The sequence below is a fragment of the Salvelinus namaycush genome, chromosome 6 (assembly GCF_016432855.1).
Source record: "Salvelinus namaycush isolate Seneca chromosome 6, SaNama_1.0, whole genome shotgun sequence".
NCBI classification, from domain to species: Eukaryota; Metazoa; Chordata; class Actinopteri; order Salmoniformes; family Salmonidae; genus Salvelinus; species Salvelinus namaycush.
Window position 1 is genome coordinate 3,649,944 of NC_052312.1, and position 24,315 is coordinate 3,674,258.

Here is a 24,315-nt window from a genome sequence, read left to right on the forward strand (position 1 = left end):
CCCATCCTGTCCCCCAACTACCATCCTGTCCCCCAACTACCATCCTGTCCCCCAACTACCATCCTGTCCCCCTGGTACCCAACTACCATCCTGTCCCCCTGGCACCCAACTACCATCCTGTCCCCCTGGCACCCAACTACCATCCTGTCCCCCTGGTACCCAACTACCATCCTGTCCCCCTGGTACCCAACTACCATCCTGTCCCTCCCTGCACCCACTACCTCTGCCCCCTGGTACCCAACTACCATCCTGTCCCCCTGGTACCCAACTACCATCCTGTCCACCTGGTACCCAACTACCATCCTGTCCCCCTGGTACCCAACTACCATCCTGTCCCCCAACTACCATCCTGTCCCTCTGGCACCCAACTACCATCCTGTCCCTCTGGCTCTCAACTACTAGTTAGGTTCGAACACTCCCAGACGATCAGACTGATTTCAAAAAGAGGCTCAGGTAAATGCGCAAGTCAAAATATATGTGGAGTTATTTCCATGAAATAAACACACACACAGAGTGATTTATTAGACATACTGTGATGATTTAAAAAATGCAATTAAAATGAACACATGCAGGCTTTAAAGGTCTTTGAGTTAGTTGTCTGGCTGCACAGGGGGTCTGTTTTGTGAATTGGTAGTATTTTCTGAAGATCCACAACAGAAACGTTGCTGGTAGGAACTATGGAAAGTTGTCTCAGCTGTTGTCTCAGCACCCCAAGTGATGTACTGTTTCTTAGGCTCTTCGTTTTGAATAAAGTTAATAGCCCTTTCTCTCCCTCCTCTCTTTTTTCTCTCGTTCCTCTCTTTCCTCCGCTCTTCTGTCCCTCATGTGCTCTCTATCAGAGCAGTTGCCAGGTGTTGTGGACATGCACAAGCCTAGGTGTGTGTGAGTGTGTAGTTCTCCCAAGGCCCCTTTAAATATGCCACTAGAGAGGCAGAGAGAGAGGCAGAGAGAGAGAGAATAATTTCAATAGAGTGAACATGATACTAACTGTATTGTCTATCTCACCACCTGTGGGAGTTTCTTTTGGTGGAAACAGGTATTTTTTTGACGTAGTGTGCATATTATTCTAATATGTTGTTCTTCCTCTCACCCACCAACCCACCCACACAGGGGAGCGTCAGGAGTGGATGGAGGCTCTTCAAACGGCCATACGCTCCCCTGCCTCCATTTCCCAGAAGCCCCAGAAGTGTGGCACCAACAAACATGGCAGCATGGAGCTGAGAGGGTACAAAGGCAAAGTGTACGTCTCCCTGACGGGAACCAGATTCAAACTCTGCAAATCAGAACAGGTACATACGGCTTCTCATCCCACTGGGGCGTCTGTCTTTATGCTCTTTCTTTTCCCACACTGCAGGCAGCGTATTACATTATTTATCCTAGGTTGCATATTGCAACATGTGATTTGAAGAAGAGGAGAGATTTTACATCCTGTGTAGCTGGATACCATATTCCTTGTCCCGGTATTTTTGGCACTTTGACCCCTGGATGTTGGTGTGTTTGACCCCTGGATGTTGGTGTGTTTGACCCCTGGATGTTGATGTGTTTGACCCCTGGATGTTGGTGTCTTTGACCCCTGGATGTTGGTGTCTTTCAACCCTGGATGTTGGTGTCTTTGACCCCTGGACGTTGGTGTGTTTGACCCCTGTATGTTGGTGTCTTTGACCCCTGGATGTTGGTGTCTTTGACCCCTGGATGTTGGTGTATTTGACCCCTGGATGTTGGTGTGTTTGACCCCTGTATGTTGGTGTCTTTGACCCCTGGATGTTGGTGTCTTTGACCCCTGGATGTTGGTGTCTTTGACCCCTGGATGTTGGTGTCTTTGACCCCTGGACGTTGGTGTGTTTGACCCCTGTATGTTGGTGTCTTTGACCCCTGGATGTTGGTGTCTTTGACCCCTGGATGTTGGTGTATTTGACCCCTGGATGTTGGTGTCTTTGATCCCTGGACGTTGGTGTGTTTGACCCCTGTATGTTGCTGTCTTTGACCTCTGTATGTTGGTGTCTTTGACCCCTGGATGTTGGTGTCTTTGACCCCTGGATGTTGGTGTCTTTGACCCCTGGATGTTGGTGTCTTTGACCCCTGGATGTTGGTGTCTTTGACCCCTGGATGTTGGTGTCTTTGACCCCTGGATGTTGGTGTCTTTGACCCTGGACGTTGGTGTCTTTCAACCCTGGATGTTGGTGTCTTTCAACCCTGGACGTTGGTGTCTTTCAACCCTGGACGTTGGTGTCTTTCAACCCTGGATGTTGGTGTCTTTCAACCCTGGACGTTGGTGTCTTTCAACCCTGGATGTTGGTGTCTTTGATCCCTGGACGTTGGTGTCTTTCAACCCTGGATGTTGGTGTGTTTCTGGTTCATGTCATTAGATGTAAATTGAGCATTTCTAGACCAAACCCAACAAGATAAATCCTTTACTCCACCCGCTCCATGACAGAACAATATGAGTTGGATCTAGTGATACTATGGAAGAACTCATGTTACCCTCTCTCCCTTCCGTATCCAACCTGCCTCTCTCACCTAGTCTCCACCCCGTCCCTCTCTCCCTTCCGTATCCAACCTGCCTCTCTCACCTAGTCTCCACCCCGTCCCTCTCTCCCTTCCGTATCCAACCTGCCTCTCTCACCTAGTCTCCACCCCGTCCCTCTCTCCCTTCCGTCTCCACCCCGCCCCTCTCACTAGTCTCCACCCCGCCCCTCTCACCAGTTCTCCACCTCATTCCTCTCTCCCTTCCGTCTCCACCCCGCCCCTCTCACCCCTTCTCCACCCCGTCCCTCTCTCCCTTCCGTCTCCATCCCGCCCCTCTCACCTAGTCTCCACCCCGTCCCTCTCTCCCTTCCGTCTCCACCCCGCCCTCTCACCTAGTCTCCACCCCGTCCCTCTCTCCCTTCCGTCTCCACCCCGCCCCTCTCACCTAGTCTCCACCCCGTCCCTCTCTCCCTTCCGTCTCCACCCCGCCCCTCTCACCTAGTCTCCACCCCGTCCCTCTCTCCCTTCCGTCTCCACCCCGCCCCTCTCACCTAGTCTCCACTCCGTCCCTCTCTCCCTTCCGTCTCCATCCCGCCCCTCTCACCTAGTCTCCACCCCGTCCCTCTCTCCCTTCCTTCTCACCCCGCCCCTCTCACCTAGTCTCCACCCGCCCCTCTCACCAGTTCTCCACCTCATTCCTCTCTCCCTTCCGTCTCCACCCCACCCCTCTCACCCCTTCTCCACCCCGTCCCTCTCTCCCTTCCGTCTCCACCCCGCCCCTCTCTCACCTCGTCTCCACCCGTCCCTCTCTCCCTTCCGTCTCCACCCCGCCCCTCTACCAGTTCTCCACCTAGTTCCTCTCTCCCTTCCGTCTCCACCCCGCCCCTCTCACCCCTTCTCCACCCCGTCCCTCTCTCCCTTCCGTCTCCACCCCGCCCCTCTCACCTAGTCTCCACCCCGCCCCTCTCACCAGTTCTCCACCTCGTTCCTCTCTCCTTCCGTCTCCACCCCGCCCCTCTCTCACCTCATCTCCACCCCGCCCTCTCACCTAGTCTCCACCCCGCCCCTCTCCCTCGTCTCCACCCCGTCCCTCTCTCCTTTCTGTCCCACCCCCGCCCCTCTCACCTAGTCTCCACCCCGCCCCTCTCACCTAGTCTCCACCCCGCCCCTCTCACCTAGTCTCCGCCCCGCCCCTCTCACCCCTTCTCCACCCCGCCCCTCTCTCCTTCTGTCTCCACCCCGCCCCTCTCACCCTTCTCCACCCCGCCCCTCTCTCCTTTCTGTCCCCACCCCGCCCCTCTCTCCCTTCCGCCCTCTCTCATTCCCTTTCTCTCATTATTTCCTTCATTAGCGTAAACAAACATCTTTGTGTTAATTCTCTATGGGTATCGCTCTGTGTCAGCATGTTTCCGTGAAGGAGAGAGAGGGAAAGTAGGAGGGTGAAAATTGGAATTAATTGTATTTTTCTTTGCTTAAACGCTAAATTCCAAGCGTGGCAAATGCACCAACACAGCGTTAGCTAGTTCAAGAGGGAGGGAGAGAGGGACAGGGGGAGAGAGAGAGAGGGATGAAGGGAGAGATGTAGAAAGAGAGGTAGCTGATGGAGTGAATGTTTAAGCCTATGGGTGAAAGAGTAAGAAACAGGGAGTTGCTTGATATGCATTTTTGGGCTAGGTGTCCCGCTAGTTAATCTAACTGCACTGTCCGATTTACAGTAGCCATTACAACGAAAGCATGCCATGCGATTGTTTGAGGACGGCTCCCCACATCAAAATATTTTTCCAACGGTACAGATTTCATAAATTCACAAATAGCAATTAAATATTCGCTTACTTTTTGAAGTCTTCCTCTGATTTGTCATCCAAAGGGTCCCAGCTACAACATGTAGTGTCGTTTTGTTAGATAAAATCCTTCTTTATTTTAGTTTAGGTGCCATCGATTTGAGTAATCCACCTGTTCAGCTTGCATAGAAAGGAATCCGAAAATCTACCCCTAAACTTTGTTTCAACAAGTCAAAATACGTTTCTATTTACTCCTCAGATACCCTAAAATGTAATTAAACTATAATATTTCTTACGGAAAGAAGTATGTTCAATAGGAAACCGATTTTAGCAGGTGCATTCTGTCTTCATGGCTCGCGCACACACATTTCCAAGATTGTGTCCCTGTACTAAAACTCATATTTCTTCTTCGTTTTTGAAGTTACAAGCCTGAAACCTTGAACAATAGACTGCTGACACCCTGTGGAAGCCATAGGAATTGTATCCTGGGAGATTTCTTTTGGATTTTCTCCTACCATATCTATTGTTATATTCTCCTACATTATTTTAACATTTCTACAAACTTCACAGTGTTTTCTTTCCAATGGTACAACTTATATGCATATCCTGTCTTCAGGGCCTGAGCATCAGACAGTTTGCTTTGGGCATGTCATTCAGGCAGAAATTGAGAAAAATGGTGGCCTAGCCCTAAGAAGTTTTAAAAAGAGAGGGTGAGAGTGTATTATGTAGCCATGTTCATGTTCACTGGAGTGGAGTACTTCATCTAACATGATGAACGAGCTGTTGAGAACGTCCCCCATGCCTCCTTTCTCATGGATTGTAAACTGTGTGATGGACGTGTCCTCTAAGGTCATTTTAAGCACTGTGTTTCCCAAGGTAAAGCAGGTCAAAACAGACACAGACAAACACTGTAGTGTGTAGCCTGACCACATCCGTCTCTCTCCCTCTCTACTACTCATGTCCACTTAGCCCTACCACATCCATCTCTCTCCCTCTCTACTACTCATGTCTGCTTGGTGCTCGCCTCATTTGAGTCTCATGGACAGCATGTGCTATATGAAGCTCACCACTACAAGGTAGTTTCATCTCTTACCTAGACCTAGGGGGTGGCAATGTGTGCAGGCTTTTGTTCTATCCCAGAGCTAACACCTGATTCGTCTAAGCAACGGATGCTTACAACCTCGATTGTCCAAATCAGGTGTGTTAGTGCAGAGTGTCTCTCCAGAACCCCAAGTATAGAAGTTTGGCCTAGGCTAGGGGGCCTAACATAGGGGACTGGAATTGATGCTAGTCATTTTACACAGTATAACATTGTACTGTTTAACTGACCCTGATTGCAATAGGTGAGGTTGCGCTTCTTAGTAGGAAATTCATGTCTGTCAAATCTTTTGACATTTAAAAAACGGTATTTAATAGTGTACTGGTCTCCCGCTAGTGTGATTGGTAAGGTTTGGCTACATGGGTCATAGATAAGGATATCAGACCAAACCTTTAGAGTGTTAAACTACTGTATTGAATAGTGTACTGGTGTGATTGTTTAGGAGGATTATTCCTCAGACTGGTTGGTCCATAAGTCTCCCTGTCCGGGTTGTAAGTATGCTGGCTATTGGAATATATGTAATCTGGAGCCTGGAGGGAAGCAGGTTTAATTCATCGTTAGCTTCATTAGATCTACTTTCTGTTTCCTTTCTCACACACCGCCAGGAACTATAGGTCAGTGCATCCCATGGTGGTCAGGCAGCTGCTAGTATCACTCTGAATCCATCTCTATTTTTACCTTGCTCTTTCAATTTCTCTTTCATTCTCTGTCTTTATCACTCCCTCTCTCTCTCTCCCCCCTCTGTTGCGTTCTTACCTCCTTTCTTTCTTTTTCTTTTTTTTTCTCTCTCCCTCTCTCTCCCATCTCTCTCTCTCTCTGTCTTACATCTCTCTCGCCCTCTCTCTCCCATCGCTCTCTCTCTCTCTCTCTCTCTGTCTTACATCTCTCTCTCCCATCTCTCTCTCTCTCTGTCTTACATCTCTCTCGCCCTCTCTCTCCCATCGCTCTCTCTCTCTCTCTCTCTCTGTCTTACATCTCTCTCTCCCATCTCTCTCTCTGTCTTACATCTCGCTCTCTCTCTCTCCCTCCCATCTTTCTCTCTCCCTCTCTCTTTCTCCCATCTCGCTCTCTCTCTCCCTCTCTCTCCCTCTCTCTCTCTCTCTCTCTCTCTCTCTCTCTCTCTCTCTCTCTCTCTCTCTCTCTCTCTCTCTCTCTCTCTCTCTCTCTCTCTCTCTCCCATCGCTCTCTCTCCATTCTCTCTCTTGTCTCTCTCTCTCTCTCTCTCTTTCTTTCTCCAATCTCTATCTCTCTCTCCCATCTCTCTCTCTCCCATCTCTCTCTCTATCTCTCTCCCATCTCACTTTCTCTCTCCCATCTCTCCCTCTCTCTCTTTCTCTCTCCCATCTCTCGTTCTCACTCTCTCTCTCTCTCTCTCTCTCGTTTTCTCTCTCCCATCTCTCCCTCTCTCTCTTTCTCTCCCATCTCTCGTTCTCCCATCTCTCTCTCTCTTTCTCTCTCCCATCTCTCTCCCATCTCTCCCTCTCTCTCTCCCTCTCTCTCTTTCTCTCTCCCATCTCTCGTTCTCCCTCTCTCCCATCTCTCTCCATCTTTCTATTGATCCACTTATAGTTTGTTTTACAAACTTTTACAAACTTTTCCCTCTTTCTTTCCCTCCTTCTTAAGTGGTTAGCTTTTATCCTGGGGAGTGTTCTGTCGCTTACCCAGCATGCTTTGAGAAGGGCCGAAGTGACTTCATGGAAATGGAAGTTTGGGTGAATTGCTCTGCTGGCCGTTGACGTTAAGTCGTTCTCAGTGGACACTGACGTGGAGGCATCGAAGAGGTAGGAGGTTAAAGGTTGCTGTTTTGTTTTTTATTACAGATAATAGGAGTTGGTATTGTAATGTGGTATGTTTGATGATATGGATTTAATGTTGTAGAGTTCACCGGTTATGGGGTTGAAGTTACTGTGCCTTCAGAAAATATTCACACCCCTTGATTTTTCCCCCCAAAAAATGTGTTACATTCTGAATTTAATATCGATTACATTTAGATTTTTTTTTGTCACTGGCCTACACACAATACCCCATAATGTTTTTTGAAATGTTTACAAATGAATGAAAAAAGGAAAGCTGAAAATGTCTTGAGTCAATATGTATTCAAACCTTTTGTTATGACAAGCCTAAATAAGTTCAGGAGTGAACATTTTCTTATTAACAAGCAATTTAAGTTGCATGGACTCTGCAGTAATAGTGACCAGAGAGGTATTCCAACGCTTCACAAAGAAGGGCACCTATTGGTAGATGTGTTAAAAAAAAAAGAAAAAAAAGAAGCAGACATTGAATATCCCTTTGAACATGGTGAAGTTATTAATTACACTTTGGATGGTGTATCAAGACACCCAGTCAGTACAAAGATACAGCCGTCCTTCCTAACTCAGCTGCCGGAGAGGAAGGAAACCACTCAGGGATTTCACCATGAGGCCAATCGTGGCTTTAAAACAATTACAGAGTTTAGTGGCTGTGACAGGAGAAAACTGAGGATGGATCAACAACATTGTAGTTACTCCACAATACTAACCTAAATGACGGAGTGAAAAGAAAGTCTGTACAGAATACAAATATTCCAAAACATGCATCCTGTTTGCTACGAGGCACTAAAGTAAAATCGCAAATAATGTGGCAAATAAATACAGTTTTTGTCCTGAATGTAAAGTGTTATATTTGGGGCAAATCCAATACAACACATTACTGAGTACTACTCTCCATATATTCATGCATAGTGGTGGCTGCAACATGTTATGGGTATGCTTGTCATCGTTAAGGACTGGGGAGAGAGGAGCGCGAGAAGTGAAGCACAGGCAAAATCCTGGTTCAAAAATGTGGTTCAGTCTGCTTTTCCACCAGACTCTGGGAGATGAATTCACCTAAAACAAATCTACACTGGAGTTGCTTACCAAGAAGACAGTGAATGTTCCCCGAGTGGCCCAGTTACAGTTTTGACTTGAACACCTTTTCACAGGGGTGAGATGATGTTCTGCATGAGCAGTAACCGAAAAACAGCTGGCATTTGGAAAGTTGGAGGTGAGGGAGAAAGTGTGATGAAACAAGTATTGTTAGCATGGTTAAGTATCTTGCTAGCTGGATCGAATTCTCCGTTAGCTAACCAGAGAAATGTTGAGCAACATTAGCCAACATAACTGATCAAATAATTGAGTTTATGGTGTGAAAATTAGCTGGCTAATAAAGTCAGAGAGCTAACGTTAGCTAGCTAACATTACAACATCAGATGAGCTAACTTTACTAACCTTACCAATTCGCTATAGTATTAACTGGTAACGCGTTAGTTGCTTACTGGACCCTGGCAATCTGTGTGAAATGTTAACTAGTTAACTAGCTAACAAACTAACTACTATCTATGAACTAATGTTTTCCCTCTACAGTATGTGGTTAAATTTCAGAATGAGAGAATTAGGTGTAAATGAGGCGTTGCTTGTTAAACAAGTGGATTCAGGGATCAAGTGTAGCTGGAGCTGGGCCTGGCTTAAGATGGATGCCGCTATAGAGGTGAAAGGAACACCACACACGCTCCCTATTTCTCACTTTTTCAATACAGTGGATAAAAGGGGTAAGCTAGGTGTATTCTGCCTGAAAGAGATCAATTATGCCAACAAAGGGTATCATGCTCTGCTGGCACATTGTAGAACAGATATCCACAGGCAGAAAGTGTACAATGTAATAATGTACAGTGTAGCCCCAAAATATTGCTTTTGTTGTCTTGAACTTGACAGTAGCACGTGTGTGTGTGTGTGTGTGTGTGTGTGTGTGTGTGTGTGTGTGTGTGTGTGTGTGTGTGTGTGTGTGTGTGTGTGTGTGTGTGTGTAGGGGGATTATTATAATTTTTTTATTCAATGAACGTTATTTTTGCATGCATGTAGCCTTGTGCACTTGATTGATGTTTACTATAGTCGCTCTACTATAGTAAACCATCATGGTGTATTAGTAAACCATCATGTTGTGTTAGTAAACCATCATGGTGTATTAGTAAACCATCATGTTGTGTTAGTAAACCATCATGTTGTGTTAGTAAACCATCATGTCGTGTTAGTAAACCATCATGTCGTATTAGTAAACCATCATGTTGTATTAGTAAACCATCATGTCGTATTAGTAAACCATCATGTCATATTAGTAAACCATCATGTCATATTAGTAAACCATCATGTCATATTAGTAAACCATCATGTCGTGTTAGTAAACCATCATGTCGTATTAGTAAACCATCATGTTGTGTTAGTAAACCATCATGTCGTATTAGTAAACCATCATGTCGTATTAGTAAACCATCATGTTGTGTTAGTAAACCATCATGTCGTGTTAGTAAACCATCATGTCGTATTAGTAAACCATCATGTTGTGTTAGTAAACCATCATGTCGTGTTAGTAAACCATCATGTTGTGTTAGTAAACCATCATGTTGTATTAGTAAACCATCATGTTGTGTTAGTAAACCATCATGTTGTGTTAGTAAACCATCATGTCGTGTTAGTAAACCATCATGTCGTGTTAGTAAACCATCATGTCGTGTTAGTAAACCATCATGTTGTGTTAGTAAACCATCATGTCGTATTAGTAAACCATCATGTCGTGTTAGTAAACCATCATGTTGTGTATATGAGTTGGTTGTGTAAAAGACATTGGTGCCAACATATAATCTGGGTCAAAATATTAGGTGTTGTGCAGGTAACACACACATCCCCATTCATTTTACGAAAAGGGAGGATTCAACTTCATATTCATGTAGATTTACTGTGGTTTACCCAATAGAAGTTTACATTTTTTTACATGAATCGGGTAAAGTTGGTCATCATTTTACAAGCCCAGTGGCACGGCTGGGAGGAGAAACCTCATTTCCAAAAGTTGTTAGTGGTCAAAACCATTCGTTTTTGTGACAGGGGTGTCTTCAAAGCTGTGTTGCATTCATTATGTCATAGACAATTTTTTAAGATACCAGCTCTCCCTACAAGCCACATCATTGCTCCGCCCGGTGCTCTCTCTAACCTTAACCCTCTCTCTGCATCATCATTGCTCTGCCCGGTGCTCTCTCTAACCTTAACCCTCTCTCTGGATCATCATTGCTCCGCCCGGTGCTCTCTCTAACCTTAACCCTCTCTCTGGATCATCATTGCACCGCCCGGTGTTCTCTCTAACCTTAACCCTCTCTCTGCATCATCATTGCTCCGCCCAGTGCTCTCTCTAACCTTAATCCTCTCTCTGGATCATCATTGCACCGCCCGGTGCTCTCTCTAACCCTCTCTCTGCATCATCATTGCTCTGCCCGGTGCTCTCTCTAATCCTCTCTCTGCATGATCATTGCTCCGCCCGGTGCTCTCTCTAACCCTCTCTCTGCATCATCATTGCACCGCCCGGTGCTCTCGCTAACCCTAACCCTAACTATTCTCCTCTCTCTGCATCATCATTGCCCCGCGGCTCTCGGCTGTTGTAATTGGGAGAGTCATTTTTATCTCTAATGCCAGAATGTTCCTTCACCTCCCTCCACCCCTTCTTCCGCCCCTCCCTCCATCCCTGGTGATTTAATTGGACAGGGCAGGAGGCCACAGCACATACTGGCAAGGTAACTAGCAGCCGTGCCGGATCCTAACAGCCATATCTGTAATTGGCTGTTGAGAGGGATGGGGGCCATTAGATGGGCGACACACACACACACACACACACACACACAATGACGCAGACAAGTACAGTATAGGCATGCAGAACCAATCACAAACAGCTACGAAGACACATGTACACATGTACACACACACACACACACACACACACACACACACACACACACACACACACACACACACACACACACACACACACACACACACACACACACACACACACACACACACACTTCATACAGAGCTGTCCTCGTTTGCAACTCTGTAAATTATCCATGAGGGCAATTGACCACTCTTCAGATGAAGTTGCCCAGGTACTTTGTAGCAGAGTTCAATGTAGCACTACAATGGGGAAGAGAGAGATGGAGAGAGAGAGAGAGAGGCTGCATTCACAGCTCAATGCACACTGTTGTAAATGGAAGTAGGACCTTGAGTAAGGCTTCCATCACCCGTCATCCAGTCAGATCACTCAGAGTATTTAAGAACTCTGTTGTTGCGATAGTGGCTTTTGTTTCTCTCTCGCTTCTTCCAGTCTTGATAACTACTGCCATGTCTAAATACTCCCTCTCTCAATTCAATTCAATTTAAGGGAAACGTATGTTTACATTGCCAAAGCAAGTGAAATAGATAATAAACAAAAGTGAAATAAACAATCAAAATGAACGGTAAACATTACACTCACAAATGTTCCCAAATAATAAATATGTTTCAGATATCATGTTATGTGTATATACAGTGTTGTAATGTTGTGAAAATAGTTAAAGTACAAAAGGGAAAATAAGTAAACATAAATATAGGTTGTATTTACAATGGAGTTTGTTCTTCACTGGTTGACCTTTTCTTGTGGCAACAGGTCACAAATCTTGCTGTCGTGATGGCACACTGTGGTATTTCACCCAATAAATATGGGAGTTGATCAAAATTGGATTTGTTTTTTAATTATTTGTGGGTCTGTGTAATCTGAGGGAAATATGTGTCTCTAATATGGTCATACATTTGGCAGGAGGTTAGGAAGTGCAGCTCAGTTTCCACCTCATATTGTGGGCAGTGTGCACATAGCCTGTCTTCTCTTGAGAGCCAGGTATGCTTATGGTGGCCTTTCTCAATAGCAAGGCAATGCTCACTGACTCTGTACATAGTCAAAGCTTTCCTTAAGTTTGGGTCAGTCACAGTGGTCAGGAATTCTGCCACTGTATACTCTCTGTTTAGGGCCAAATAGCATTCTAGTTTGCTCTGTTTTTTTGTTAATTACTTGACACATTGGAAATCTTTTTGTTTTCTCATGATTTGGTTGGATCTGTGTTGCTGTCCTGGGGCTCTGTGGGGTGTGTTTGTGTTTGTGAACAGAGCCCCAGGACCAGTTTGCTTAGGGGACTCTTATCCAGATTAATCTCTCTGTAGGTGATGGCTTTGTTATGGAAAGTTTGGGAATCGCTTCCTTTTAAGTGGTTGTAGAATTTAGCGTCTCTTTTCTGGATTTTGATCATTAGCGGGTATCAGCCAAATTCTGCTCTGCATGCATTATTGGGTGTTTTACGTTGTGTACTGAGGATATTTTTCAATTTCTCAATTTGGTGTTTGTCCCATTTTGTGAATTCTTGGTTGGTGAGCGGACCCCAGACCTCACAACCATAAAGGGCAATGGGTTCTATGACTGATTCAAGTATTTTTATCCAGATCCTAATTAGCATGTCAAATGTTATGTTCCTTTTGATGGCATAGAATGCCCTTCTAGCCTTGACTCTCAGATCATTCACAGCTTTGTGGAAGTTACCTGTGGCGCTGATGTTTAGGCCGAGGTATGTATAGTTTTTTGTGTGCTCTTGGGCAACAGTGTCTAGATGGAATTTGTGGTCCTGACGACTGGACCTTTTTTGGAACACCATTATTTTGGTCTTACTGAGATTTACTGACAGAATCTGTGCAGAAGATCTAGGTGCTGCTGTAGGCCCTCCTCGGTTGGTTACAGAAGCACCAGATCATCAGCAAACAGTAGACATTTGACTTCAGATTCTAGTAGGGTGAGGCCGGGTGCTGCAGACTGTTCTAATGCCCTCGCCAATTCGTTGATATATATGTTGAAGAGGGTGGGGCTTAAGCTGCATCCCTGTCTCACCCCACGGCCCTGTGGGAAGAAATGTGTGTGTTTTTTGCCTATTTTAGCCGCACACTTGTTGTTTGTGTACATGGGTTTATAATGTCGTATGTTTTTCCCCCAACACCACTTTCCATCAATTTGTACAGCAGACCCTCATGCCAAATTGAGTCGAAGGCTTTTTTGAGATCAACAAAGCATTGGTTTGTTTGTTTGTCAGTTAGGGTGTGGAGGGTGAATATGTGGTCTGTCGTACGATAATTTGGTAAAAAGCCAATTTGACATTTGCTCAGTACATTGTTTTCACTGAGGAAATATACGAGTCTGCTGTTAATGATAATGCAGAGGATTTTCTCAAGGTTGCTGTTGACGCATATCCCACGGTAGTTTTTGGGGTCAAATTTGTTTCCACTTTGTGGATTGGGGTGATTAGTCCTTGGTTCCAAATATTGGGGAAGATGCCAGAGTTGAGGATGATGTTAAAGAGTTTTAGTATTATCAGTTTCAGCCAATTGGAATTTGTTGTCTGTATATTTGATCATGTCATTGTTTTTGGTTGGACAGGTGTCTCAATTTCTTTCTAGGATTTTTGCATTCTTCATCAAACCATTTGTCATTGTTGTTCAGTTTCTTTGTTTTTCTATTTGTGATTTTTTGATTTCATAGGGAGGCTGAGAGGTCAAATATACTGTTGAGGTTTTCTACTGCTAAGTTTGCACCTTCACTATTACAGTGCAACATTTTGTTCCAGGAAGTTGTTTAAGAGGGATTGAATTTGTTGCCTAATTGTTTTTTTGGTAGGTTTCCAAACTACATTTTTTCCATCTATAGCATTTCTTAATGTTACTCAGTTACTTTGGCTTTGATGCCTCATGATTGAGTTTTGCTCTGTTCAAGTAGACTGTAATTATGCTGTGATCTGATAGGGGTGTCAGTGGGCTGACTGTGAATGCTCTGAGAGACTCTGGGTTGATGTCAGTGATAAAGTAGTCTTTCTCTCTCTCCCTTTCTCTCTGTGTGTCTCTATACATATATATATATATAAATATATCCTCATGTCTCACAACTGTCTAATTACGCAGAATTATTCAGAGGCCTTTCTCCCTCTCTCGTTTCCTCTCTCCCTCTCATTCGGGAAAATTGCCTAATCAACAAAGATGGTGTCAATTAATTTCCCCTCTTTGTTTGTGGTAATGAGAGTAAACTGTGTCTGTGGTGATGAACTGTTCTTATGATAACAGGCCAGGTTGACATCCTTTTATGTTTGTTGCCACTGCAGCGGTTTTCAATTCACTGTTATGATGAATTGGGGGCATTTTTATTCTCCTTCCATGTCTCTCTCTCTGTCTTCCTGTCTCTTCTATCTCTGTCTTCCTGTCTCTTCTCTCTCTGTCTTCCTGTCTCTTCTCTCTCTATCGTCCTCTCTCTTCTCTCTCTGTCTTCCTCTCTCTTCTCTCTCTGTCTTCCTGTCTCTTCTCTCTCTATCTTCCTGTCCCTTCTCTCTCTGTCTTCCTCCCTCTTCTTTCTCTGTCTTCCTCCCTCTTCTCTCTCTGTCTTCCTGTCTCTTCTATCTCTGTCTTCCTGTCTCTTCTATCTCTGTTTTCCTGTCTCTTCTATCTCTGTCTTCCTGTCTCTTCTATCTCTGTTTTCCTCTCTCTTCTCTCTCTGTCTTCCTCTCTCTTCTCTCTCTGTCTTCCTGTCTCTTCTCTCTCTATCTTCCTGTCCCTTCTCTCTCTGTCTTCCTCCCTCTTCTTTCTCTGTCTTCCTCCCTCTTCTCTCTCTATATATTACTCTCTCCTCTCTTTATCTTCCTCTCTCTTCTCAACCTGTCTTCCTCTCTCTTCTCTCTCCGTCTTACTCCCTCTTCTCTCTCTTCGCTCTCTGTCTTCCTCTCTCTTCTCTCTCTGTCTTCCTCTCTCTTTGCTCTCTGTCTTCCTCTCTCTTTGCTCTCTATCTTCCTCCCTCTTCCTCTCTCTTCTCTCTCTATCTTCCTCCCTCTTCCTCTCTCTTCTCTCTCTATCTTCCTCCCTCTTCCTCTCTCTTCTCTCTCTATCTTCCTCCCTCTTCCTCTCTCTTCTCTCTCTGTCTCTCTCTCCTCTCTGTCTTCCTACTTTCCTCTCTCTCATTCTCTCATCTGTTCCTCTCCCTCTCTGTCTGGGGGCGATGAGAAAGCGTCTCCTCAGCCCTTTTGAGTGCAGGAGAAGGAGGAGACAGCCTGCGTTAGTTTAGCATCCCACTCTGCTACTACTGTCGGGCAGACAGACACAAACACAGACACACACAGACAAACACACACACTTACACGCACATACAGACACACACACACAGACACACACACACAGACACACACACGAGAGGAAAGGTGCATTTAAACAATGCGTGGACATGGTTATTTTTTTAAATGAATTGTATCTTATCTTTTCTCTTTCAGCCACATCTTCAGTCTCCTCTTCTCACATATTTGACTATGTCATTCTCATGTATCTCTGTGCAAAGGCCCCTCGGAGATAGGGCATGGGGGCAGACTTTAATCTATGTGGCTTGTACTATGTTCGTTTATTAGACCGAATGACACTCGTAGGAGAAGCCAGATTTAGTTCTAATGAGATGAGATTCATATCCATTATGATGTTCTATTCTACCTGGAGAAAGCACTGAGAGGAGGGGTTGAGAGGAGGGGCTGAGAGGAGGGGCTGAGAGGAGGGGCTGAGTGGAGGGGCTGAGTGGAGGGGCTGAGAGGAGGGGCTGAGTGGAGGGGCTGAGTGGAGGGGCTGAGAGGAGGGGCTGAGTGGAGGGGCTGAGAGGAGGGGCTGAGAGGAGGGGCTGAGAGGAGGGGTTGAGAGGAGGGGCTGAGTGGAGGGGCTGAGTGGAGGGGCTGAGAGGAGGGGCTGAGAGGAGGGGCTGAGAGGAGGTGCTGAGAGGAGGTGCTGAGAGGAGGGGCTGAGAGGAGGGGCTGAGTGGAGGGGCTGAGAGGAGGGGCTGAGAGGAGGGGCTGAGAGGAGGGGCTGAGAGGAGGGGCTGAGTGGAGGGGCTGAGTGGAGGGGCTGAGTGGAGGGGCTGAGAGGAGGGGCTGAGAGGAGGGGCTGAGAGGAGGGGCTGAGTGGAGGGGCTGAGTGGAGGGGCTGAGTGGAGGGGCCGAGAGGAGGGGCCGAGAGGAGGGGCCGAGTGGAGGGGCCGAGTGGAGGGGCCGAGTGGAGGGGCTGAGTGGAGGGGTTGAGAGGAGGGGCTGAGAGGAGGGGTTGAGAGGAGGGGCTGAGTGGAGGGGCTGAGTGGAGGGGCTGAGAGGAGGTTCACTTTCTAGGGTCCCTTGCGGCTCTGTGCTTATTATAAAACAAGCTCCTCCTCCCGCAGGTACATTTATGCCTCAATAGTCTAATTTAGGTCTATTATTCAATCCGTATGGGGGAAATTCAGCGTTACAGCGTGATTTCAATTCAAAGGCAATTTTCCCGCATTAGCGGAGACTGTGTTCACAGTAAGATGAGGCTGAAACTTGATGAAGACGGGAAGCAAAATGTATTGACAGAGAAGGCATGAATGGCAACATTTGGTGACCAGTTCATCATTGTGGTCAATTCATGTATCTGTTTAATTACTTGTTTTGTGTCAGTGAGTGACTTCCATGTGAATGACCTATGACCTCCCATCCTCTCTCTCTCTCTCTCTCACCTCTGTTTCCCCATAATGCACTTGGCCTCCTGGTGTCATAGCCTTTCTTACGTTATGTTTGATTTGACAGTGTATCTGTTCTACAGGACTTCAGAGCTGGCCTGGGTATTTCCCTGATCGATCTGACTGCTTCTAACATTAAAGAGACAGACAGGAGGCTCTTCCAAATCAACACCCCCTTCAGAAACTTCTGGTGAGTGTGTGTTCCTGTGTCTGTGTATGAGAGAAATGATGTGTATGAGCAAGTGTATGTTTGTGTGCGTGAATGGCTGTGTATGAACCCATGTGTGTGTTGGTGTTTCATACCCATCTATCACTCCTTTTCTCCTCCTGGCCTAAGATAGAAGCTTAGTATAAAAATAAAAAAATGCCGTTCAAACATAAGCATCTTATTCTATTTTACCTACAATAATCATATCTCCCAAAACAATCCAAACTCACATTCAAAGAAACTCACATTCATCTCTGGTTAAAAGGCAGAGAGAGCCAGGGTGTGCCACTCCAGCCAGCCAGCTCTAAAACTATGCTACCTCTGTTTCATCACAGTGGTCAGGGAGTGGACGTGTTACTTACATTTGACATTTTAGTCTGTTGGCCGACGCTCTTGTCCAGAGCGACTTACAGGAGCAATTCGAGTTAAGTGCCTTGATCGCGGACATATCAACGTATTGTTCACCTAGTCTGCTCGGGGATTTGAACCAGCAACCTTTTGGTTAATGGCCAAACGCTCTTAACCGCTAAGCTACCTGCCGCCCGTAGCTCACACAACCAGGGCCCTCGGGACTAGTCAATCACGTGTGAGAGTGTTCTTGCACACATTATTCCTCTCTGCTGCTTAACTGTTCATTATTAAATAAACTCAACAAGTAAATAAATAAATAAACCCTTTTTCAGGACCCTGTCTTTCAAAGATAATTCGTAAAAATCCAAATAACTTCACAGATCTTCATTGTAAAGGGTTTAAACACGGTTTCCCATGCTTGTTCAATGAACCATAAACAATTAATGAACATGCACCTGTGGAACGGTCGTTAAGACACAAAAAGCTTACAGAAGGTAGGCAATTAAGGTCACAGTTAAGAAGACTTAGGACACTAAAGAGACCTTTCTACTGACTCTGAAAAACACCAAAAGACAGATGCCCAGGGTCCCTGCTCATCTGCGTGAACGTGCCTTAGGCATGCTGCAAGGAGGCATGAGGACTGCAAGGAGGCATGAGGACTGCAGATGTGGCCAGGGCAATAAATTGCAATGTCCGTACTGTGAGACGCCTAAGACAGCGCTACAGGGAGACAGGGTGGACAGCTGATCGTTCTCGTAGTGGCAGACCACGTGTAACAACACCTGCACAGGATCAGTACATCCAGACATCACACCTGCGGCACAGGTACAGGATGGCAACAACAACTGCCCGACTTACACCAGGAACACACAATCCCTCCATCAGTGCTCAGACTGTCCGCAATAGGCTGAAAGAGGCTGGACTGAGGGCTTGTAGGCCTGTTGTAAGGCAGGTCCTAACCAGACATCACCGGCAACAAACCCATCGTCTCTGGACCAGACAGGACTGGCAAAAAGTGCTCTTCACAGACGAGTCATGGTTTTGTCTCACCAGGGGTAATGGTCGGATTCGCGTTTATCGTCAAAGGAATGAGCGTTACACCGAGGCCTGTACTCTGGAGCGGGATCGATTTGGAGGTGGAGGGTCTGTCATGGTCTGGGGCGGTGTGTCACAGCATCATCGGACTGAGCTTGTTGTCATTGCAGGCAATCTCAACGCTGTGCGTTACAGGGAAGACATCCTCCTCCCTCATGTGGTACCCTTCCTGCAGGCTCATCCTGACATGACCCTCCAGCATGACAATGCCACCAGCCATACTGCTCGTTTTGTGCGTGACAGGAATGTCAGTGTTCTGCCATGGCCAGCGAAGAGCCAGGATCTCAGTCCCATTGAGCACATCTGGGACCTGTTGGATCGGTGGTTGAGGGCTAGGGCCATTCCCCCCAGAAATGTCCGGGAACGTGTAAGTCAAATCAAATCAAAGTTTATTTGTCAAGTGCTCCGAATACAACAGGTGTAGACCTTACAGTGAACTGCTTACTTACAGGCTCTAACCAATAGTGTTAGGTATTAGGTGAACAATAGGTAGGTAAAGAAATGAAAACAACAGTAAAAAGATAGTGAAAAATAACAGTTGCGAGGCTATAAAAGTAGCGAGGCTACATACAGACACCGGTTAGTCAGGCTGATTGAGGTAGTATGTACTTGTAGATATGGTTACAGTGACTATGCATATATGATGAACAGAGAGTAGCAGTAGCGTAAAAGAGGGGTTGGCGGGTGGTGGGTGGGACACAATGCAGATAGCCCGGTTAGCCAATGTGCGGGAGCACTGATGGTCCGGCCAATTGAGGTAGTATGTACATGAATGTATATTTAAAGTGACTATGCATATATGATAAACAGAGAGTAGCAGCAGCGTAAAAAGAGGGGTTGGGGGGGCACAATATGCAAATAGTCCGGGTAGCCATTTGATTACCTGGTCAGGACTCTTATGGCTTGGGGGTAAAAACTATTGAGAAGCCTTTTTGTCCTAGACTTGGCACTCTGGTACCGCTTGCCATGCGGTAGTAGAGAGAACAGTCTCTGACTAGGGTGGCTGGGGTCTTTGACAATTTTTAGGGCCTTCCTCTGACACCGCCTGGTGTAGAGGTCCTGGATGGCAGGCAGCTTAGCCCCAGTGATGTACTGGGCCGTACACACTACCCTCTGTAGTGCCTTGCGGTCGGAGGCCGAGCAATTGCCGTACCAGGCAGTGATGCAACCAGTCAGGATGCTCTCGATGTTGCAGCTGTTGAACCTTTTGAGGATCTCAGGACCCATGACAAGTCGTTTTAGTTTCCTGAGGGGGAATAGGCTTTGTCATGCCCTCTTCACGACTGTCTTGGTGTGTTTGTACCATTCTAGTTTGTTGGTGATGTGGACACCAAGGAACTTGAAGCTCTCAACCTGCTCCACTACAGCCCCGTTGATGAGAATGGGGGCGTGATCGGTCCTCCTTTTCCTGTAGTCCACAATCATCTCCTTAGTCTTGGTTACGTTGAGGGATAGGTTGTTATTCTGGCACCACCTGGCCAGGTCTCTGACCTCATCCCTATAGGCTGTCTCGTCGTTATCGGTGATCAGGCCTACCACTGTTGTGTCGTCTGCAAACTTAATGATGGTGTTGGAGTTGTGCCTGGCCATGGAGTCGTGGGTGAACAGGGAGTACAGAAGGAGACTGAGCACGCACCTGGGGGGCTCCAGTGTTGAGGATCAGCGTGGCGGATGTGTTGCTACCTACACTCACCACCTGGGGGCGGCCCGTCAGGAAGTCCAGGATCCAGTTGCAGAGGGAGGTGTTTAGTCCCAGGATCCTTAGCTTAGTGATGAGCTTTGAGGGTGGAAGAGTGGGGTAACATCTCACAGCAAGAACTGGCAAATCTGGTGCAGTCCATGAGGATGAGATGCACTGCAGATGCACTGCATTACCACATGTCTGTGGAACTTGTTCAGTTTATGTCGTTGAATCTTGTTATGTTCATACACATATTTATACATCTTAAGTTTGCTGAAAATAAACACAGTTGACAGTGAGAGGACGTTTCTTTCTATTTCTACTACCTGGAACAGTTATCCTCTGTTGAGACTTGGTTCTTTGAGAAAGTGTGATCAAATCAAATCAAATCAAGTTTATTTTATATAGCCCTTCGTACATCAGCTAATATCTCGAAGTGCTGTACAGAAACCCAGCCTAAAACCCCAAACAGCAAGCAATGCAGGTGTAGAAGCACGGTGGCTAGGAAAAACTCCCTAGAAAGGCCAAAACCTAGGAAGAAACCTAGAGAGGAACCAGGCTATGAGGGGTGGCCAGTCCTCTTCTGGCTGTGCCGGGTGGAGATTATAACAGAACATGGCCAAGATGTTCAAAATGTTCATAAGTGACAAGCATGGTCAAATAATAATCAGGAATAAATGTCAGTTGGCTTTTCATAGCCGATCATTAAGAGTTGAAAACAGCAGGTCTGGGACAGGTAGGGGTTCCATAACCGCAGGCAGAACAGTTGAAACTGGAATAGCAGCAAGGCCAGGTGGACTGGGGACAGCAAGGAGTCATCATGCCCGGTAGTCCTGACGGATGGTCCTAGGGCTCAGGTCCTCCGAGAGAGAGAAAGAAAGAGAGAAGGAGAGAATTAGAGAGAGCCAAGATTTTCAAAATGTTCATAAATGACAAGCATGGTCAAATAATAATCAGGAATAAATGTCAGTTGGCTTTTCATAGCCGATCATTAAGAGTTGAAAGCAGCAGGTCTGGGACAGGTAGGGGTTCCATAACCGCAGGCAGAACAGTTGAAACTGGAACAGCAGCAAGGCCAGGTGGACTGGGGACAGCAAGGAGTCATCATGCCCGGTAGTCCTGACGTATGGTCCTAGGGCTCAGGTTCTCCGAGAGAGAGAAAGAAAGAGAGAAGGAGAGAATTAGAGAGAGCATACTTAAATTCACACAGGACACTGGATAAGACAGGAGAAGTACTCCAGATATAACCAACTGACCCTAGCCCCCCGACACATAAACTACTGCAGCATAAATACTGGAGGCTGAGACAGGAGGGGTCAGGAGACACTGTGGCCCCATCCGATGATACCCCCGGACAGGGCCAAACAGGAAGGATATAACCCCACCCACTTTGCCAAAGCACAGCCCCCGCACCACTAGAGGGATATCTTCAACCACCAACTTACAATCCTGAGACAAGGCCGAGTATAGCCCACAAAGATCTCCACCACAGCACAAACCAAGGGGGGGCGCCAACCCAGACAGGAAGATCACGTCAGTAACTCAACCCACTCAAGTGACGCACCCCTCCTAGGGACGGCATGAAAGAGCACCAGTAAGCCAGTGACTCAGCCCCTGTAATAGGGTTAGAGGCAGAGAATCCCAGTGGAGAGAGGGGAACCGGCCAGGCAGAGACAGCAAGGGCGGTTCGTTGCTCCAGAGCCTTTCCGTTCACCTTCACACTCCTGGGCCAGACTACACTCAATCATATGACCTACTGAAGAGATAAGTCTTCAGTAAAGACTTAAAGGTTGAGACCGAGTCTGCGTCTCTCACATGGGTAGGCAGACCGTTCCATAAAAATGGAGATCTATAGGAGAAAGCCCTGCCTCCAGCTGTTTGCTTAGAAATTCTAGGGACAATTAGGAGGCCTGCGTCTTGTGACCGTAGCGTACGTGTAGGTATGTACGGCAGGACCAACTCGGAAAGATAGGTAGGAGCAAGCCCATGTAACGCTTTATAGGTTAACAGTAAAACCTTGAAATCAGCCCTTGCCTTAACAGGAAGCCAGTGTAGGGAAGCTAGCACTGGAGTAATATGATCAAATATGATCAAATGAGCGACACCAGTTGAGCATTCCTACAGCATTTCCCTCCAGAAGCCATGAGAAAGTTGTCCGGCTGCGGGGACTGTGCGGGGGGATTTATACTAACGTTACTATCTGTACTTACTGGTGGCACAGACGCTGTTTCATCCTTTCCTACACTGAAATTACCCTTGCCCAACGATTGCGTCTGAAGCTGGGCTTGCAGCACAGCTATCCTCGCCATAAGGCGATCGTTCTCCTGTATATTATGAGTACAGCGACTGCAATTAGAAGACATCATGTTAATGTTACTACTTAGCTTCGGCTGTTGAAAGTGCTGACGAACCATGTCCAGATAAAGCGTCCGGAGTGAAAAAGTTGAATGAGGGAAAAAAGTTGTGATGGAAAAACTAAAAATATAAACGGTAATTAAAAAGAAAAAAAAACAAAGGTAAAGTTGTCAGCTAGTAAAGTAAGGTTGGCAACAAAACGCACAGCAACAAAACGCACAGCAACACGTCTGCAAATTCAAGAGGAAGTGACGACCTCACCACATGATGAGGTCACTGATTGAAATGATAAATTACAGTCAATATTTCTTGAGTCTTTTATGTAGCAATTCGTAGGATGTCAATGGTCTGTTTAAGATAGTTCTAAGCTAAATCCCTCAACGTGAATATATTATTTTATTCATATTATAGCCACATTCATTTCTATCAAAAAATGCCCTTCAAACATAGGCATCTTATTCTATTTTACCTACAATAATCATATCTCCCGAAACAATCCAAACTCACATTCAAAGTCAGGGTTTTTCTCATCATAGAAATGTCTTCCATGGAATGTCATTGTTAGATAACACATTGAGAGGTAACAAAGTGTGAGGTATTGAAGCTCAAAATGAATCCAACTGTGAAGTTGAATAGTTACTTGTATTTCTACCGTAAGCTGTTCAAGAGAAACTTCTGTAAAAAGATTACTACTTGGAATGTTACCTTTGAATGTTAAGATTAAGGAATACATTAAAGTTACAATGCAGCCGTTTTGATCTCAATATCAAATCATTTCTAGGTAACATAGATACCTAACTGTGATTGTTTTCAATTGAAATTGTCACAAATATACAAAATAGCTTCTTAATAAAGAGCTATTTCTCAAGCAAGAATTTTGCTAGGATTGTCTGGGAGCGTTCTGAGTGGGGAAGAGAAAACTGGCAGAGAGGTTATTGGCAGAGAGGTTATTGGCAGAGAGGTTATTGGCAGAGAGGTTATTGGCAGAGAGGTTTGGAACTCTCTTTGTTATTGCTCTAATAACTAAAGCCGGGCTAGACAATCTGGACCCTCTCTTTCTAAAATTTTACACCGAAATTGTTCCAACCCCTATTACTAGCCTGTTCAACCTCTCTTTCGTATTGTCTGACATCCCCAAAGATTGGAAAGCTGCCGTGGTCATCCCCCTCTTCAAAGGGGGAGACACTCTAGACCTAAACTGCTACAGACCTATATCTATCCTACCCTGCCTTTCTAAGGTCTTTTAAAGCCAAGTTAACAAACAGATCACTGACCATTTCGAATCCCACCGTACCTTCTCCGCTATGCAATCTGGTTTCCGAGCTGGTCATGGGTGCACCTCAGCCATGCTCAAGGTCCTAAACGATATCATAACCGCCAACGAGAAGAGACAATACTGTGCAGCTGTATTCATCGACTTGTCCAAGGCTTTCGACTCTGTCAATCACCACATTCTTATCGGCAGACTCAACATCCTTGGTTTCTCAAAAGACTGCCTCGCCTGGTTCACCAACTACTTCTTTGATAGAGTTCAGTGTGTCAAATCGGAGGGCCTGTTGTCCGGACCTCTGGCAGTCTCTATGGGGGTGCCACAGGGTTCAATTCTCAGGCCGACTCTTTTCTCTGTGTACATCAATGATGTCACTCTTGCTGCTGGTGATTCATTGATCCACCTCTACGCAGATGACACCATTCTGTATACTTCGGACCCTTCTTTGGGTACTGTGTTAACTAACCTCCAGATGAGCTTCAATGCTATACAACTCTCCTTCCGTGGACTCCAACTGCTCTTAAATGCAAGTAAAACTAAATATATGCTCTTCAACCGATCACTGCCCGCACCCGCACGCCCGTCCAGCATCACTACTCTGGACGCTTCTGACTT

General features: G+C 46.0%; 2 protein-coding genes across 2 annotated transcripts in view; one reads left to right on the top strand and one right to left on the bottom strand.

The window, feature by feature from the left end:
* The window catches only part of LOC120049455 (arf-GAP with Rho-GAP domain, ANK repeat and PH domain-containing protein 2-like), a 107,719-nt gene extending 107,390 nt beyond the window's left edge, over positions 1 to 329 (bottom strand). Inside the window, exon 1 of the mRNA XM_038995720.1 lies at positions 60 to 329. Coding sequence (XP_038851648.1) covers positions 60 to 329 — 270 coding nt within the window. The remainder of the gene's footprint in view (positions 1 to 59) is intronic.
* Positions 233 to 24,315, top strand: part of LOC120049563 (arf-GAP with Rho-GAP domain, ANK repeat and PH domain-containing protein 2-like) — a 59,065-nt gene continuing 34,982 nt past the window's right edge. The window contains exons 1-2 of the mRNA XM_038995842.1: positions 233 to 1,289; positions 16,824 to 16,930. Of these exons, the coding sequence (XP_038851770.1) occupies positions 1,128 to 1,289; positions 16,824 to 16,930 (269 nt within the window). The 5' untranslated portion in view covers positions 233 to 1,127. The remainder of the gene's footprint in view (positions 1,290 to 16,823; positions 16,931 to 24,315) is intronic.